Genomic DNA, 15,427 nt, shown 5'->3' with positions numbered 1-15,427 from the left:
TCTGTAAATGCTGGCCATTACAGTAGGCCAAAAAGCACGGCAAAAGTTGTTAATAAGCAGGTATGCCAAGTGCGAAAGCAGGGCTGCATGTGGAGCAATCTAGCTTACAGAATAGCAATTGCTTCATCATAAATAGCAACACATCACTTCAGCATAAGCCATGATTAATGCAATGCAGTCACAATGATTTTCACTCTGCCCCTCTTTTTGAGGTTCTCAGAAAACGTCCATCTCTCGCTGGCACGTGACAGGCCCTGGTACAACCGTACAGTTGAAAACAAGAGGCTCAGACTGACAGAAGAACACGGTAAGGTCACAGTGTGACTGATCTGCAGGGATGGGGATGGAGGCCAAAGCCACAACTCCCAACACATGTGATTGCTCCTCAAAACACACTTCAGTCAAACGTCATGTCCAGTAGAAATACGAGGGAAAACTAAGTAGTAGAACATGATTTACTGCATGAAAATTTGTCCGAACAAAGGATTAAAGAAGACTGTTCTCTGAAGGGAAAAAAAAAAAGATAGCTGGAGGCACATAAGCAGCATTTGCAGCCTGTCGATAGTGCACAGCTCCCAAGGAGAGGGACACCTCGTCACAGCGCACATCAGCAGTGGGCAGAGGCTCTGGATGTCACCCAGCACTGCCGGCCCTCCAGGACAGAGGAGGTCCCAGGCACCCTGTGAAGAAGGGCACAGTATCCAGGCGTGATGGTGACTTCAGTGGGAAAGGGACAGCTCCGCAGCCACCACAGCTGCTTGCTTTGTATGTCCAAGTTATCTGCAAAGCTCTTCCCAACAGGCAACTTAAAACAAAAGCCAAATGTTTACACTTTCTATCTCTCACTCTCCAAAACATTGTCTATGTGCCTTTTTCTTAACTGACACAGTTACTGCCCTGAATTCTCTTCCCTGATAAAAGAGAATGTCTTATGTAATTGAATTTTAATACCCAAACAACATTTTCGAAACGACTATGGCAAACTGAAATATAACAAAAAAAAAAAAATGTTCACTAAGCCCAAACACACAAGATGCCAGCAAACTGTTACATCTTGTACCACACAGCCAGCTGTCCGGGCCGTATTCCTGGATTCCCAGCAGTAACCAGCTGTATTTACCACAGCACTCCCCCTAGAGCACTGAGGAAAATCAGCCCAGGGCCTAGAAGCATGAAACTGCCCTGTCCCCTGCCCTGTCTGCATGAGGTTTCCTAAAAAGAAATAAAACGCTTACATTATTTACAGTTCTCAGGACACATAGCTATGCTAGGAGATAATTCTCTTCCCAGGAATAAGCTCAATAATTTGCATTAGAGACCTCAGGATTTTTAAAGGGAGAAAATCAAATCAATGTGAATGTAATTAAAAAAACAAACAAACAAAACCCACAAACAGATATCAAGGACGCAAAATACACTTCAAAATAGAAAGAACAATATCAAGATTAAAATGGCATTTCCAGATGTGAGTTAAGCAACAACGAAGTCTTTTGACAATATCTCACTTTGTAATCATAAGAAATCCAGGCAGCTGGGCCAGGCCCCGCTGGCACAGGAGATAACTTTAAAATTGAAGTTGCTTACACTTGCAAAATGCTGCCTGAGCACAGCCGTCTCTCTCTCTCTATTTGTAACCGCTTTTTAATACAATTACCTGAAATTATTATTGTTAGATCTTAGATCTGATACCCTCCAAAGGTGAATGAACAACTTTTAAGTTCTCATGTCACTCTTCAATCACTCAAAACTTTCAGTTTTATTTGGAGTTTTGTAGTTTTAACTTTTGCTTTAAACGGTGATTTTAAATATAAGCAGGTGGATCCCATACGTATGCATGATCCACAGCTATATAAGCCAATGGATGGCAGAGATGCAGCCAGGCCTGTCATCCGCACAACACAGAGGTGGCCGGAGTGGATCTACACTCCTAAGGACGGTGCCTTCACCTTCCTGGGGAGTTTGCCATCCCAAGAAGCCAAGGGGCTGATGTAACCCTGTGTAGCGAGTTACAACTGAGTGAGGACACAGTGACTCAGTGTCCAGACATCATGGTTCAGAAGGTAGCCAAGTGCCTTCCTTGAGAGACCGGTTGGCTCTCTGGTTGGGGCCGGAGCAAAGCACACCACGCCTGCCCCACACGGGCTCCACACTCTGCGGCGCACATGGGGACACCCCTGTTTCCTGAGGGGTAGCCACCCACATGATGGCCTTGTCCCCAGCACTTCCGCGGTGCTCAGGGACAAGGGCTCACGGTGCCTGTCTGCGGGCTCAGGAGCGCACGTTGACAGGTCACGTTGAGCTTCTCATCCACCAGCACCCCCAGATCTTTCTCCTCAGGGCTGTTCTCCAGCCATTCTCTCTCAGCCTGGACCAGAGGGATGTGTCCTCCCAGCCTGGGCCAGGCCCCGGCCATGGCTGCTGAGGGGCCACCGCCCCACCGTACCTCGCTCAGCGGATCCCGGGGCGCCCCAGGACAGGAGGCGTCGCGGGTGCGCGGCCGCCAGGGCCGACTACCCGCAATGGCGGCTCCAGCCCCCCGGGCCGGTCACCATGGAAACTTCCAGAACGTCCCCCCCGTCCCGGCCCCGCCGTGACGGCCGCCCCCAGCCAATGGGCTCGCTCCGCTTGGCTCAGGCTTCCCCGTTGATAGGCCCGCGCCGCCGGCGGGGTGAACCAATGGGGTGGCGGGAGGGGGGCGCGCGACGTATGTCAGAGGGACCGCCTGATTCCTGCCAATCACGGCAGGCCAGCTTAGTAGCCACCAACCAATGGGAAGGCTCCAGCGAGGGCTCCGCAGCCAATGGCGAGTCTCCACGAAGGAGTAACGGAAGGTATATAAGGGCGGGCGGCGCGGCCTGGCCCGCAGCAGCAGTCGGGGGTCCGGTGGTTGGTCACTGACGGTAAGGGTGGCGGTGTGGGCCTGGGGCGGCCTGGTCCGGCTGGGGGGATGAGGAGGGGCAGCGGCGCTGCCGGCCGCGCACGTGGCGCCTCCATTTTGTGACCTGCGACTTCTCGGCAGGGCGGCGCGGGCGAGCGGTCGTCATGAGGCACCTCCTGTTGGCACTACTGCTGCTGGGCGCCGCGCGGGCGGACGACGAGGAGAAGAAGGAGGATGTGGGCACGGTGGTGGGCATCGATCTGGGCACCACCTACTCCTGGTGCGTGGGGAACGGGCCCGGCGTGGGGCGAGAGGGAGAGCGAAGCGGCTGGGCCTGTGGGTCCACGGGGAGCGCTGTGCCTCGGGGTCGGGGGGGGCGCGGCTGGGCCTGTGGGACCACGGGAACCGTTGGGCCTCGGGGTGGGGGGGAAGCGGGCTGTGGGGCTGGGCGACGGAAGGGGAGGGGGGTGCGGGCCCCAGCGCCGCCTGACTGCTCCGCTACCCCGCAGCGTGGGCGTCTTCAAGAATGGCCGGGTGGAAATCATCGCGAACGATCAGGGGAACCGCATCACGCCGTCCTACGTGGCGTTCACGCCCGAGGGGGAGCGCTTGATCGGGGACGCCGCCAAGAACCAGCTTACATCCAACCCCGAGAACACCGTGTTTGATGCTAAGCGGCTGATCGGACGCACCTGGAACGACCCTTCCGTGCAGCAGGACATTAAGTACCTGCCATTCAAGGTGTGCCCCTGGGGGGATGGAGGGAGGGAGGAGGGCTGACTACATGTCCAGACAGAAGAGGCTACTTAATTATGGTGCTCTTTTGAGTAGCCCTGCAGTTCACTAGCCCTCCTGAGAGGGTTAGGGTGCACTGATGTGGCTGTGACATAAGAGAGCAGTTCCTTGTGTTAGCTAGCATTTAAATCGTGTCATGTTTAATATACAGGCTTTGATTAGTCTTCAGAGAGAAAGAAACAGTGGGACAAGTGATAATAAGTCTATGAACTACTGAATAGGACAGTATACATTGTTCTTACCAGGTTGTTGAGAAGAAAGCCAAGCCCCATATTCAAGTCGATGTTGGAGGTGGACAGACAAAAACATTTGCTCCTGAAGAAATTTCTGCTATGGTCTTGACAAAGATGAAGGAAACTGCAGAGGCTTACCTGGGGAAGAAGGTAAGTTCGTGAGTGCTACCAGTAAGAACTTTACGCAGCAGCTTTACAAAACTAAAGATGGGTGGGCTGAATCTGTGGACTAATGTTGCAATCAGTTCAGTGCTGTTGGCCCCTTTGGCAGCCCAGTGGAATGGGCTTAGCTGGGTTTTTATCTCTCTTTAAAGAACAATGGGCTGCTTGTTATCAGCATTGCTATGGTTATTTACAACCTATGTGCTTTTCTACATTTCTGTAACAAAACTGTATCTCTTGTTCAGGTGACCCATGCTGTTGTTACTGTGCCAGCTTACTTCAATGATGCTCAGCGTCAGGCTACAAAGGATGCTGGTACCATTGCTGGGTTGAATGTGATGAGAATCATCAACGAGCCGTAAGTAGCCTACGTTGCCCTCCTTGCTGGGGAGGTGGGGCTGCCAGTCCCAGCTTTCTGAATGGGCTGTTCCCTCTACAGAACGGCTGCTGCCATTGCTTATGGACTGGACAAGAGAGAGGGCGAGAAGAACATCCTTGTGTTTGACCTGGGTGGTGGAACTTTCGATGTCTCCCTCCTCACCATTGACAATGGAGTCTTTGAAGTTGTGGCTACTAATGGTGACACTCATCTGGGTGGAGAAGACTTTGACCAACGTGTTATGGAACACTTCATCAAACTCTACAAGAAGAAAACTGGAAAAGATGTCAGGAAGGATAACAGAGCTGTGCAGAAGTTAAGACGGGAAGTGGAGAAAGCAAAGCGAGCCTTGTCATCTCAGCACCAGGCTAGAATTGAAATAGAATCCTTCTTTGAAGGAGAGGATTTCTCAGAGACACTTACTCGAGCTAAGTTTGAGGAGCTGAACATGGTAAGTTTAGAAAGGTAAAGTTGCATTGCCTCAGCTCTAGGTCGGAGACTTGTCAGCGTGTGGTAGTTCATGCTGGGACATTGCACTTCGGGGTATAAATAACTTCTGCTTGCACTAAACACCAGGCAGCTGCTCCTTGTAAGGGTGGCTGGGGCTGTGTATGTTAATGACAGCTGAGGTCTCATCAAGGCTGGTCACAAGTCAGTTGATGTTCTTCCTCTGTAGTGGTTGTCTCTTGTATTCTGGGGCTGTGTAATTCAGAGGCTAGGCATGTGGGAATACAGTCTTATGGTCCTGGGTTGTTTTTGTCTTTCTAGGACCTGTTCCGTTCCACTATGAAGCCTGTTCAGAAAGTTCTGGAAGATTCTGACTTAAAGAAGTCCGACATTGATGAGATTGTTCTTGTTGGTGGCTCTACTCGCATCCCCAAAATACAGCAACTAGTTAAAGAATTCTTCAATGGGAAAGAGCCTTCTCGTGGCATTAACCCAGATGAGGCTGTGGCCTATGGTGCGGCTGTCCAGGCTGGAGTTCTCTCTGGGGACCAAGATACAGGTAACTGCACCTTCACAGCCACTTCAAGAGCGCTGACTCTGAATAGTGGATATTAGTTACTGACAAGCGTAGTAGAACTTCTTTTCCAGACCTTTAGAAGTTTGGTGCCTCTTAAGACCTCAGGACCTGTGTTCCTTTCAGGTTGAAGTCATGTCAGTCTTGCTCTTGGTCTGTTACAGGTGACTTGGTGTTGCTTGATGTCTGTCCTCTGACACTTGGTATTGAGACTGTCGGAGGTGTAATGACTAAGCTGATCCCAAGAAATACTGTTGTTCCCACAAAGAAGTCTCAGATCTTCTCCACGGCTTCTGACAATCAGCCAACTGTGACAATCAAGGTCTATGAAGGTGAGTGTCATCTGTGGTGGCCCATGTGACAGCTGGAATCTGTCTGTAGGACTCACATACTTGCTACTACCTGGTCATAAAGGCTGTAGATAATTCCAAATGCTTGTGGATATCTCCTTAGGGAAAAGAGCTTGGTAACAGTGCTAGCTCTCTGAAGCTGCTCTGATGAAGCTTCTGTTCCTAGACTTTTTTCTCATGTGTGTGTTTTCCATGGTTGCAATTCTGAAGAGCTCTTCAGAGTATGAGGCCAGACTGTAGGTGTCTAGATGGATGTCAGGTTGAAATTAAAACCTTGCCTTTAGAAAGTGTGTGGCTAGTGGTTGCACAGAGTACAAGCCACAGCTAGGAAAGAAAGAAACCATATCTAATTGTGTTTTCTAGGCGAGCGTCCCCTCACCAAGGATAATCATCTTCTGGGAACCTTTGATCTCACTGGAATCCCTCCTGCCCCTCGTGGTGTCCCCCAGATTGAAGTTACCTTCGAAATAGATGTGAACGGAATCCTCCGTGTCACAGCTGAAGACAAGGGCACCGGGAACAAAAACAAGATCACGATTACAAATGATCAGAATCGGCTGACACCAGAAGAGATTGAGAGGATGGTTAATGATGCTGAGAAGTTTGCAGAGGAAGACAAGAAGCTCAAAGAACGCATTGACTCCCGGAACGAGCTGGAAAGCTATGCCTATTCTCTGAAGAACCAGATTGGGGACAAAGAGAAGCTGGGGGGTAAGCTGTCATCTGAAGACAAAGAAACAATAGAGAAAGCAGTAGAGGAAAAGATTGAGTGGCTCGAAAGCCATCAAGATGCAGACATTGAAGACTTCAAAGCAAAAAAGAAGGAGCTGGAGGAAGTTGTTCAGCCAATTGTCAGCAAGCTCTATGGAAGTGCAGGCCCTCCCCCCGGAGAAGAGGAAGCAGCAGAGAAGGATGAGTTGTAGATACTGCTGGCATCTCCGAATGTTGTGTGTGTATATATTGGACTCAGGAACACTTGTTTAAAATATTGAACTCTTAATTTGGAATGTAACTCTGAATCTTCACTCATGAGTGGAGCTGGAAATGCTAGCCCAAAGTGGCTGTATACTGCTTTTCGTTAGCAGTTGCTTGATGTCTGGGGAGGGAAGGGTAGCAGGGGGGGAGTGTAAATGCGCAATGGGGTTAGAAGTATTGACAGCGGGAGTGTTCTATTTAACAGCTTGGTCATGTGAATTTGGTGTAGAACTTTTCTACCTGAAGTGACCACAATAAATTTGTTATTTACACTGGACTCTGTTCTAGCTTTGTTTTCCATGCCCTAGTCACAGCAGTGAGTGGAGAGGATTTGGATCAACTGCTTTCCCCTGAGAGGGGGGAGCTGATGGGGGAACCTGACCTCGGCCTGTTTGGTGCTGATGGACTCTCCTGGTCTGTGCTCAGTCTATTCTGGGTGCTGCAAACAGCTCCAGAGGCTTGGGATCTTGCAGAACTCCTGACAATTGCTGCACTAGAGCCTGTCCCTGGAGTGTGCTGACGCACTCAACCTCACTGCAGTTCTGCAGTGTAACGGCTCCTTACAATGACGTGGGTAGCAAATGTCAATGATTGCTGAAGGGGATGCTCCCTCCTGGCTTGTACAGATCCTCTGAGGCTGTCAATCTGAGCTGACAGTGCAGACTTCAATGCGAAGCATGTGAGGGAGAGGAGACTGGGCTTAACTGTAAATTCCTCCAGTATTAAAACTGTTGTTAGGGTCTCACATGAGACAACTGATCTGTGTCCTGAAGACTATACCTAATAAATGGTTTTGGTTTTTTAAAAAAATTGAAACTGTCATTTTACTGGGATCCTTACCCAATCCATGGGATTAGGTAAGAAACTGAACCGAGTAGAGACGCAGCTTTTGTGGCAGCTGCTCTAATACTGCCTTAAAACCACTCAGCACTCTTATTTTCCCTGGCGTGGGAGATAATTCTTTCTGCTTTTCATTGACTCATTTTCAAAACAGTGCAAGCTAAAAATCACATCATCCCTGCCAAAGCCTTTTTTCCAGCTGACACTGTGACTTTGTAGATAGAAGTGTTTCTGTAGCCAACAGTATGTGTGTTTCCTCCCGTGGGAAGCTGTCCAGGCACAGCACGAATCATTCCAGGAACCTGCAGTGACGGGGGCTGGGAACAGTGTACCTGCCCTCTGCAGGGCTGCGTACTGCAAATGCACCGGTACCTTGGGGGCATATTAGCACAGCATCATCCATTTGAGGGCAAAAATTTGTTTATTGGAAAGAAGAATTAATTTAATCCAACAGTACTATAAAAACTGCATAGAAAAGGCCGGTGCTGTGCAGACAGCCACTCCGCTACTCGATCAGACTGACCACGCAGTCCCTGTATATCTCCCCCTGTGTGTCCATCCCACCAAATATTAACAGCAGATGCATGACCACAGCTTCAGCACACCCCTCCTCCTCTCGGCTCCCCTGTTGGGGCTCAGCTGTGTCACCCGATGCCACAGTCGACTCTTGCCCAGCTTCACCTTCCCAGGTGACAGCTCCCACGTCTCCGCTTGTCCCAGCCCGCCAGGGAATGACACACATGGCATGGTCCAGCCTCCCAGCAGGCAGAGGAGATTCAAACTGCAGGAGCGTCCACTGCTGCTTCTCTGCAGTGCAAAGACACACATTCATGTCTTAAAAGTGCAGCTTCACAGGCTTAAAAAGCATGCTGAGACAGTGACGTCATCAACTACATTAGCTTTCAACATCATAGAGCATTTCGGCTTGTACTGGTGTAACTCCAGTGCAACAATAATGACTGCCAGGGGGATGACGCCCAGGAATTGAGGGGGGAATGCATTTTCCAGCAGACGCATTCCCCATTCCCCAGCTGAGAGAAGTCTCCCTACCTATGTGATACTTGTACGTAGTATCCAGTGTCCCATCTGGACCTATTCCACCAAAAATGTACCAGTGGTCCTTAAACACAGCTGATGAGTGGGATGCCCGTCCTCCCGGGATGTCGCCAGTGGCTGGTATCTTAACCCATCTCATGTCATCTATTGGAAAAAAAGAACACATCTGTGGTTATGCATTATAAAAAACCCACAAGTTTTGCTGGTTTAAACAAATAGGGTAATACTTCAAGCACTGAAGAAGTGATCTTTTAGAAAAAAGGCCCCCAAAATCAAAACACATCACACAACAGCTATTACTCCACAGTACCTATGTCCACACTTACTTATATCGATGCAGAACAGATCGTTGTAAAAAACATCACCAGCCAAACCTCCATGGACAAAGAGTTTGGTCCCGACTGCAACCACAACGTGTCCCTGCCGAGGAGAGGGAGGATCCCCATGAGTATCTGGCTGGGACCAGGTCAAGGTGGCTAAAAATGGGAGCACACATGAATTAGGAAGAAAACTCTGGAAGCTCTAAAACCAGTGACCCCAGGGCCCTGCTGAGGCTTCCTAAGGAAGCACCTCCAGTGGGGTCAGAGTTAATGCCACACCAAGCTTCCTGATGGAGCTCTGAGTGCTCTTTGGGTCACACAGTAGCGGGAAAGATTAATTCAAACTGGAAAGCAAACCCTTTCTTGTGCACACAGGGCTGCAAGGATGAACGGGACAGCTCTGGCAGTACACGAGCAGCACACGGCGATGCCATCAGGGAAAGGAATCAGTTGTTGGGCAAATGGGACAAAACCATTCCCATCTCTCATGAGTTTCTCAGCCCAGAGCTTTACACTGCCATTTTGGCCCAAAGTCCCAGTGACTACATAAAAATAAGTGTATGTCAACAGCAAGGAACATCCACCCATCCATTTAGACTTGTAGCCAAAGCAGGGGCCCAACACTTCCATGGCTTTGACTGAATCTGAGTCGCAGACCTCCTGTTCAGCAATGGATGGATTCCACCGTTTGACAGAAGAGCAATTCATGCACCCAGAGGTACCTGTGTCAAACACGTGAAGCCGCTGGTCTTGGACCGGTTCTGCTCCTTTATCTCCCCCTCCGAACACATACAGACAGTCTCCTACAGCTGCTGAGGAGGTGTGAAAGGTCCTGGGCAGCGGCTGCACACCACTCACTTCAGGACTCTCCCAGGTTCCTATTTCTAAGACATTTGGTTAACAAAGTAATCAACAAGGTAACAGCAGCCAGGCTCCACTCCCCTTCCCGAATGACAACCGCCATGGAAGCAGCTGCCCCCCGTCCCGGCACGGCTGTGTCCCCGCAGCTCTGCACCTGCAGCGCCGGTGGGGTGAGCACCGAGGCCGAGCCTGGAGGGGAGCCACGGTTGCCTGAGCCGCCCCTCGGGGACTCACCCGGGTCCAGCACCTGGACGCAGCTCCGGTTCCCCGCCGGGTGGGCGCCGCCGAAGACCCAGAGGCGCGGGGGGGAGGCGGCGGGCAGGAAGGTGGCATGCTCGTAGCGAGGCCGCAGCCCGCTCCAGCCGGCGGCGGCCCAGCGGTGCGCGCCTGCGGGCGGCGGAGAGCGCGGTCGGTAGCGGTCCGGCGGCCCCGCGCCCCCGCCGCCCCCCGGCCCGGCCCGGCCCAGCCCTCACCCAGCTCCACGAAGTGGGCGTCCGCGAAGGCGGCGGCGGGGTCGGCGCCGCCCAAGAGGAGGACGCGGCCGGTCCCGCCGCCCGGCAGGAAGAGGCAGCCATGGCCCACGCGCCCGCAGGGCCGGTCCCCGCGCGGCGACAGCCGGTACCTGCGGGAAGCGAGAGCAGCGCTCAGCCACGGCGGGGCGAGATGTGCCGGGCCGGGCCGCGCTCCTCCCCCGCTCACCACTTGCCCGGCTGCGGGCGGCGCCCCGGCTCCAGCAGCGGCAGCGCCCGTGGGCCCATGGCGGGCCGGGCCGGGCCGCGCCACGCCGCGCTCAGCGGACGCAGCCCCGGGCGGAAGCGGCTCTCGCCTTCCGTCCCGCGCCCGCCGGAAGTCCCGCCGGCTTCCGCTGGCGTCGGCGGCCCGCGCCGCTCCCCGGAAGTGCCGGGACCCGCTTCCGGCTCCGAGCCGCCGTCCCAAGATGGCGCCGCTGGACCTGGACAAGTACGTGGAGATCGCGCGGCTCTGCAAGTACCTGCCCGAGAACGACCTCAAGGTGCGGCCGCGGCGGGCGGCGGGGCGGGGGCGCGGGGTGGGCCCGGGCCGGCGCTGACCCGCTCCTCTCCCGCAGCGCCTCTGCGACTATGTGTGCGACCTGCTGCTGGAGGAGTCCAACGTCCAGCCCGTCTCCACGCCCGTCACCGTCTGCGGGGACATCCACGGGCAGGTAACGGGTGGCGGCCCCGCCGGCAGACCGCAGGGCCGCCCTGCTTCGCCCGCCCGGGCCGTGCCCGGCCCCGGTGCCTGCCGGTGCCCGCCGCCCTCACGTCTCTGCTTCCCTCCGCAGTTCTACGATCTGTGCGAGCTGTTCCGGACCGGCGGGCAGGTCCCCGACACCAACTACATCTTCATGGTACGTGCGGGCTGCGCTTGCCCCACTCGCTCGATGGGTGTTTAAAAATTAGCTTAAAATTTAAATCCTGGTATAGTTATTGAGTTTCACTTTGCCAGTGAGTGTTGTGTTTGCTTTTGCTGTTTGGTTATGGCGTACGGGTTTTATTTTGTTGAGTGTTATTATTTGGTTTTGCTGAGAGTTGGGGTTCTTCAGCCTGGAGAAGGCTCTGGGGAGACCTTTGAGCCCCTTCCCGTCCCTAAAGGGGGTCTAGGAAAGCTGGGGAGGGACTCTGGATCAGGGAGGGGAGCCACGGGACCAGAGGGAATGGTTTTAAACTGGAAGAGAGGGGATTTAGATGAGATATTAGGAAGAAATTCTTTGCTGTGAGGGTGGTGAGCCCCTGGCCCAGGTTGCCCAGAGAAGCTGTGGCTGCCCCATCCCTGGAGGGGTTCAAGGCCAGGTTGGCCGGGGCTTGGAGCAACCTGGGCTGGTGGGAGGTGTCCCTGCCCAGGGCAGGGGGTGGGACTGGGTGGGCTTTAAGGTCCCTTCCAACTCTAACCATTCTGCGAGTAAAGCACGAGTTACTGGTGTACAGCAACAGAGGAGGAGGAGTGCGGTGCCAGCCTGGCTGAGCTGTGCCGTGGCGCAGCAGCACGTGGCCGTAGCGCAGGCTGTCCCCAGGGCCCATCGGGTCGTGTGTCAGGGCAGCTCCGGGTGAGTGCGGTGGCCAGTTCGAAGCTGAAACTCCGAGTGAACAACGAACATGTTCTTATAGATCCAAGCAGATCCTAGCTTCCCTTCAGCGTTAGGTTGTCTTTATGCACTGTGAGAAATTTAAAATGGATGTATCGCTTTGTATTTTTCCATTTGACTGTTTCTGCATTTACAAATATTTCTTTGACTTGCAGGGTGACTTTGTAGATAGAGGTTATTATAGTCTTGAGACTTTCACTTACCTTCTTGCACTAAAAGCTAAGTGGCCTGATCGTATCACACTGTTACGGGGCAATCATGAAAGCAGGCAGATAACACAAGTGTATGGATTTTATGGTAAGTTTTTATCCAAACAATTTCTGAATGGGGGTAACGCGTAACAAATGAGTCCGGAATCTTTCCCTTGGGAGACCTGTTATGAATGCGGCACCACCGGGGGCTTTCCTGGGACTGGGCGGGAAGTGGGCTCAGTGGAACTTCGGTGTTATCATTTGTTAACGTGACCATTGTGGTCCTGAAGTAGGACGTGTTTTAGTCCAGATCTCGCTGTTCTTTTCCTCCAGCATCTGGTTTTCTGTTTGTTTTTTGGTGCCACATTCCATTTCCAAGACAGAGTCAGAGCATGTATTTATACAGAATGTGCTTTGGGATCTTGTAGCGAAAGGTTCTACACAAAATCATAATGTTACTGTAATTCCCCTTAAGTTTCAGTGTAACTAAAAATCAGTGTCACAGGTAGAGTTTGCTGTGGAGGTCATTTATTGTCAACCGTGAGCATCTGGGAAAATGCCACCGGCAAGAAATAAGCAGCAGAACAACTGTTTGAAAAATTGAGGGAATTAAATTGCTTGGAAACTTCTTTGTTTTTGTGTGAGGCTTTGATAAAACCTGAGGAAATCCTGGAAAGTGTCCAACACCTGCCTCAAAGAATATGGTCTGTAACATACTTTCTTTTGGATAATGTGTCAACAAGAGCAACTACAAATGTTCACAGGTCGCTTAAGAAACGCCTGCCCGTCAGGTTTATTGCCACCTTCGTGTAGCTTTAAACAAAGCTACTGTAACTCCCGTTTGTGGTAAGAATATCTTCCGCTAGCCCTGGCCGGTTCATGCTTTCTGCCTCAATTTTCCTGTATAAAACTTGCTCATTTAAGCTCTGGTCTGGTCAAGAGCCAGCTCCCGGCCGGCCAGTGGTGGGAAGCAGCGAAAGCGTCGCCAGCCATGTTGCACGAGACGCTGCGTTCTCTGCACCGCTGGTGTGTCGCTCGCTGAGCAGAGGCCAGCGGGTACGACCCTGGGCATCCCACCCACTGCCCAGCCCGGCTCCTGGTGGGGGGTTTGTTACACGTCTGATTGCTGAGTTGTGCTGCGTTTGCCTCTGATCTTACTGTCTGAATGCTTCTCATCCATTAAGAAGAAAAAAAATTCTCTGTTTAACAGATGAGTGCCAAACCAAATACGGAAATGCTAATGCTTGGAGATACTGTACCAAAGTCTTTGACATGCTCACAATAGCAGCTGTAAGTGTAAACACCACATTACAAAAATACGAGTAGATTGTCTAAATGCGACAGCTAGAATTAGTGACCTTTCAGGGTCACACTGGTAGCATTCTGGGCTGGATTAAAATATTGAGTGTTTTGCACACGTGTCTCTCTTTCTCCAGTTAATAGATGAGCAGATTCTCTGTGTCCATGGTGGCCTCTCTCCAGACATCAAGACACTCGATCAAATTCGAACCATTGAACGTAATCAGGAAATTCCTCACAAAGGCGCTTTCTGTGACCTGGTTTGGTCTGATCCAGAAGATGTCGATACGTGGGCGATCAGCCCGCGAGGAGCAGGCTGGCTCTTTGGCGCAAAGGTGACGAATGAGGTAATGATGACATTGTATGCAAGATAAAGTAATGGCAGGTGTGAGACAAACCGAAGCGTTCATCTTGATTTGGTATTTACCCAGCGATGAACGGATTGAGGCCACTGCAAGATGGTGAACTTGCCTTGTAAGGCCGCTGTGAGTCAGTCATGGTGGTGGAAAAGGTTTGCCCAAGCCAGCTTGAAAAAATGAGCCATAAATTATGTTTAAGAGCGTAACTACAGCTGCCAGATGTGATAACACCGATCTTGCTTTTAAAAAGTATAATGCAGTGAGAATAACTAAGTGTCACTAGGGTTTGTGTAGAATACTTTTCTAGGGATTTAAGAGAAAAAAAGTGCCATTTTTCTTAATAATTCTTGACTTGATTTTTGTTGCTTTGGAAAACAGTGAGCAGATTTCTCAGGGCTAACAGTCGCTGACCTTCCCAGGCTTCTGATAGAGCTGGGTTATGAGTGCGGTCCTTGTGCCGTGTCCGTGGCCTTTCTGTAGCACTTCAGGAAGGGCTGAGCCTTGCGGGCGGCGCAGACTCCTCACCTGTGTTTCACAGGTGTCTCTCACTGCTCAGGTCTCAAAACCCCAATAGTTTTTTCCAGCGCGCTGGGTGAGAAAGCTTCTCTGTGTCCCCCAACGGCCCCTGTGTGTCTGTCAGGGCCGGGCTGCGCACGGGCTCTGGTGCGGGCGGTGGTGTGGAGCCGCTCAGAGAAACCTGACCGTCCTCCTTTCCTTTACAGTTTGTTCACATCAACAACTTAAAACTCATCTGCAGAGCGCACCAACTGGTTCACGAAGGCTACAAATTCATGTTTGATGAGAAATTGGTGACGGTATGGTCTGCTCCAAATTACTGCTACCGCTGTGGAAATATTGCATCAATCATGGTCTTTAAAGATGTAAATACAAGAGAACCAAAGCTATTCCGCGCAGTTCCAGATTCAGAACGTGTAATTCCTCCTAGAACAACCACTCCGTATTTCCTCTGAGACCGTCCCCGCCTGCTGTCTCCCTCTTCCCCTGTACTGTCCCTTTACAATATACTTTTTATTGAGCACTTTGCTGCTGAAATGCTGCCTCTTGCCTTTTTTATTTTTAAATTATCTAAATTTATTGTGTATTATGGTGTCTGTAGCAAGTTTCGGTTTTTTTCCCCCCCCGCCCCTAGATTAATTTCAGAGTATTTGTAATACGTCCTTGAAATTTGTACTACTGCATGTAGTTCTTACATATTTCTGGGTTTAGATGAAACGTTTTCCTTTTAACAGTGGTGATCCCCGGGAAGCAGCTCGGTCTCGGTGTTATTCAGCTTTTTGTTTGGTAGGTTTTAAGAGATTTCAGCAGCAAAGTCGGTAGCTGGCGTGCGCGAGGGGCCGTGCTGCCCTGCCTGGGCGCACCGCCCGCCTTCTTTTAAGTGGATAAAAATAAAGTGTCGGAAGGGCTGTTCCCCCCCACCCCCACCCTTTTTTTTTTTTTTGTTTAAAAATACAGTTTAAAAATACACAAACCTGCTACAGCGATTGAATTTGTACATTAAAATGATTGTTCTGATTTTTTTTCAGATACTTTGTATTTTTAATAAAGTCGTATCGTACGTGAGCCCCCTCCGAGGGGGGTGGGAT

General features: G+C 51.3%; 3 protein-coding genes across 3 annotated transcripts; 2 read left to right on the top strand and 1 right to left on the bottom strand.

Moving 5' to 3' along the window:
- Positions 1-2,745: 2,745 nt before the first annotated feature.
- On the top strand, positions 2,746-7,070 carry HSPA5 (heat shock protein family A (Hsp70) member 5). The gene is made up of 9 exons (XM_054220357.1): positions 2,746-2,900; positions 3,020-3,158; positions 3,388-3,619; positions 3,919-4,056; positions 4,314-4,426; positions 4,508-4,898; positions 5,216-5,453; positions 5,633-5,800; positions 6,182-7,070. Exons 2-9 carry the CDS (start codon positions 3,043-3,045, stop codon positions 6,739-6,741), a joined length of 1,956 nt encoding a protein of 651 aa, XP_054076332.1. The 5' UTR covers positions 2,746-2,900; positions 3,020-3,042; the 3' UTR covers positions 6,742-7,070.
- Positions 7,071-8,035: 965 nt separating this feature from the next.
- Positions 8,036-10,699, bottom strand: RABEPK (Rab9 effector protein with kelch motifs). Its single transcript, XM_054220370.1, has 7 exons — positions 10,570-10,699; positions 10,344-10,492; positions 10,105-10,257; positions 9,732-9,893; positions 9,016-9,165; positions 8,684-8,833; positions 8,036-8,440 (listed from the first exon to the last, which is right to left on the bottom strand). Exons 1-7 carry the CDS (start codon positions 10,626-10,628, stop codon positions 8,139-8,141), a joined length of 1,125 nt encoding a protein of 374 aa, XP_054076345.1. The 5' UTR covers positions 10,629-10,699; the 3' UTR covers positions 8,036-8,138.
- Positions 10,700-10,730: 31 nt separating this feature from the next.
- PPP6C (protein phosphatase 6 catalytic subunit) lies at positions 10,731-15,356 on the top strand. The gene is made up of 7 exons (XM_054220371.1): positions 10,731-10,882; positions 10,958-11,053; positions 11,174-11,239; positions 12,130-12,271; positions 13,376-13,455; positions 13,602-13,811; positions 14,546-15,356. Exons 1-7 carry the CDS (start codon positions 10,808-10,810, stop codon positions 14,792-14,794), a joined length of 918 nt encoding a protein of 305 aa, XP_054076346.1. The 5' UTR covers positions 10,731-10,807; the 3' UTR covers positions 14,795-15,356.
- Positions 15,357-15,427: the final 71 nt, after the last annotated feature.

This window comes from Rissa tridactyla, chromosome 14, assembly GCF_028500815.1.
Source record: "Rissa tridactyla isolate bRisTri1 chromosome 14, bRisTri1.patW.cur.20221130, whole genome shotgun sequence".
Lineage (NCBI taxonomy): Eukaryota > Metazoa > Chordata > Aves > Charadriiformes > Laridae > Rissa > Rissa tridactyla.
This window is presented reverse-complemented; position numbering and strand designations above follow the sequence as displayed.

What these genes read in the sequence shown, in the direction of transcription:
- HSPA5 (XM_054220357.1), top strand. Translation starts at nt 3,043, where the DNA reads ATGAGGCACCTCCTGTTGGCACTACTGCTGCTGGGCGCCGCGCGGGCG. An exon ending in AGGCTTACCTGGGGAAGAAG is followed by an intron (nt 4,057 to 4,313) that starts GTAAGTTCGTGA and finishes TCTCTTGTTCAG; the next exon opens with GTGACCCATGCTGTTGTTAC. An exon ending in GACAATCAAGGTCTATGAAG is followed by an intron (nt 5,801 to 6,181) that starts GTGAGTGTCATC and finishes TGTGTTTTCTAG; the next exon opens with GCGAGCGTCCCCTCACCAAG.
- RABEPK (XM_054220370.1), bottom strand. Translation starts at nt 10,628, where the DNA reads ATGGGCCCACGGGCGCTGCCGCTGCTGGAGCCGGGGCGCCGCCCGCAG. An exon ending in CGTCCAGGTGCTGGACCCGG is followed by an intron (nt 9,894 to 10,104) that starts GTGAGTCCCCGA and finishes CAAATGTCTTAG; the next exon opens with AAATAGGAACCTGGGAGAGT. An exon ending in TCTGTTCTGCATCGATATAA is followed by an intron (nt 8,834 to 9,015) that starts GTAAGTGTGGAC and finishes TTTTTCCAATAG; the next exon opens with ATGACATGAGATGGGTTAAG.
- PPP6C (XM_054220371.1), top strand. Translation starts at nt 10,808, where the DNA reads ATGGCGCCGCTGGACCTGGACAAGTACGTGGAGATCGCGCGGCTCTGC. An exon ending in ACAAGTGTATGGATTTTATG is followed by an intron (nt 12,272 to 13,375) that starts GTAAGTTTTTAT and finishes TCTGTTTAACAG; the next exon opens with ATGAGTGCCAAACCAAATAC. An exon ending in GCGCAAAGGTGACGAATGAG is followed by an intron (nt 13,812 to 14,545) that starts GTAATGATGACA and finishes TTTCCTTTACAG; the next exon opens with TTTGTTCACATCAACAACTT.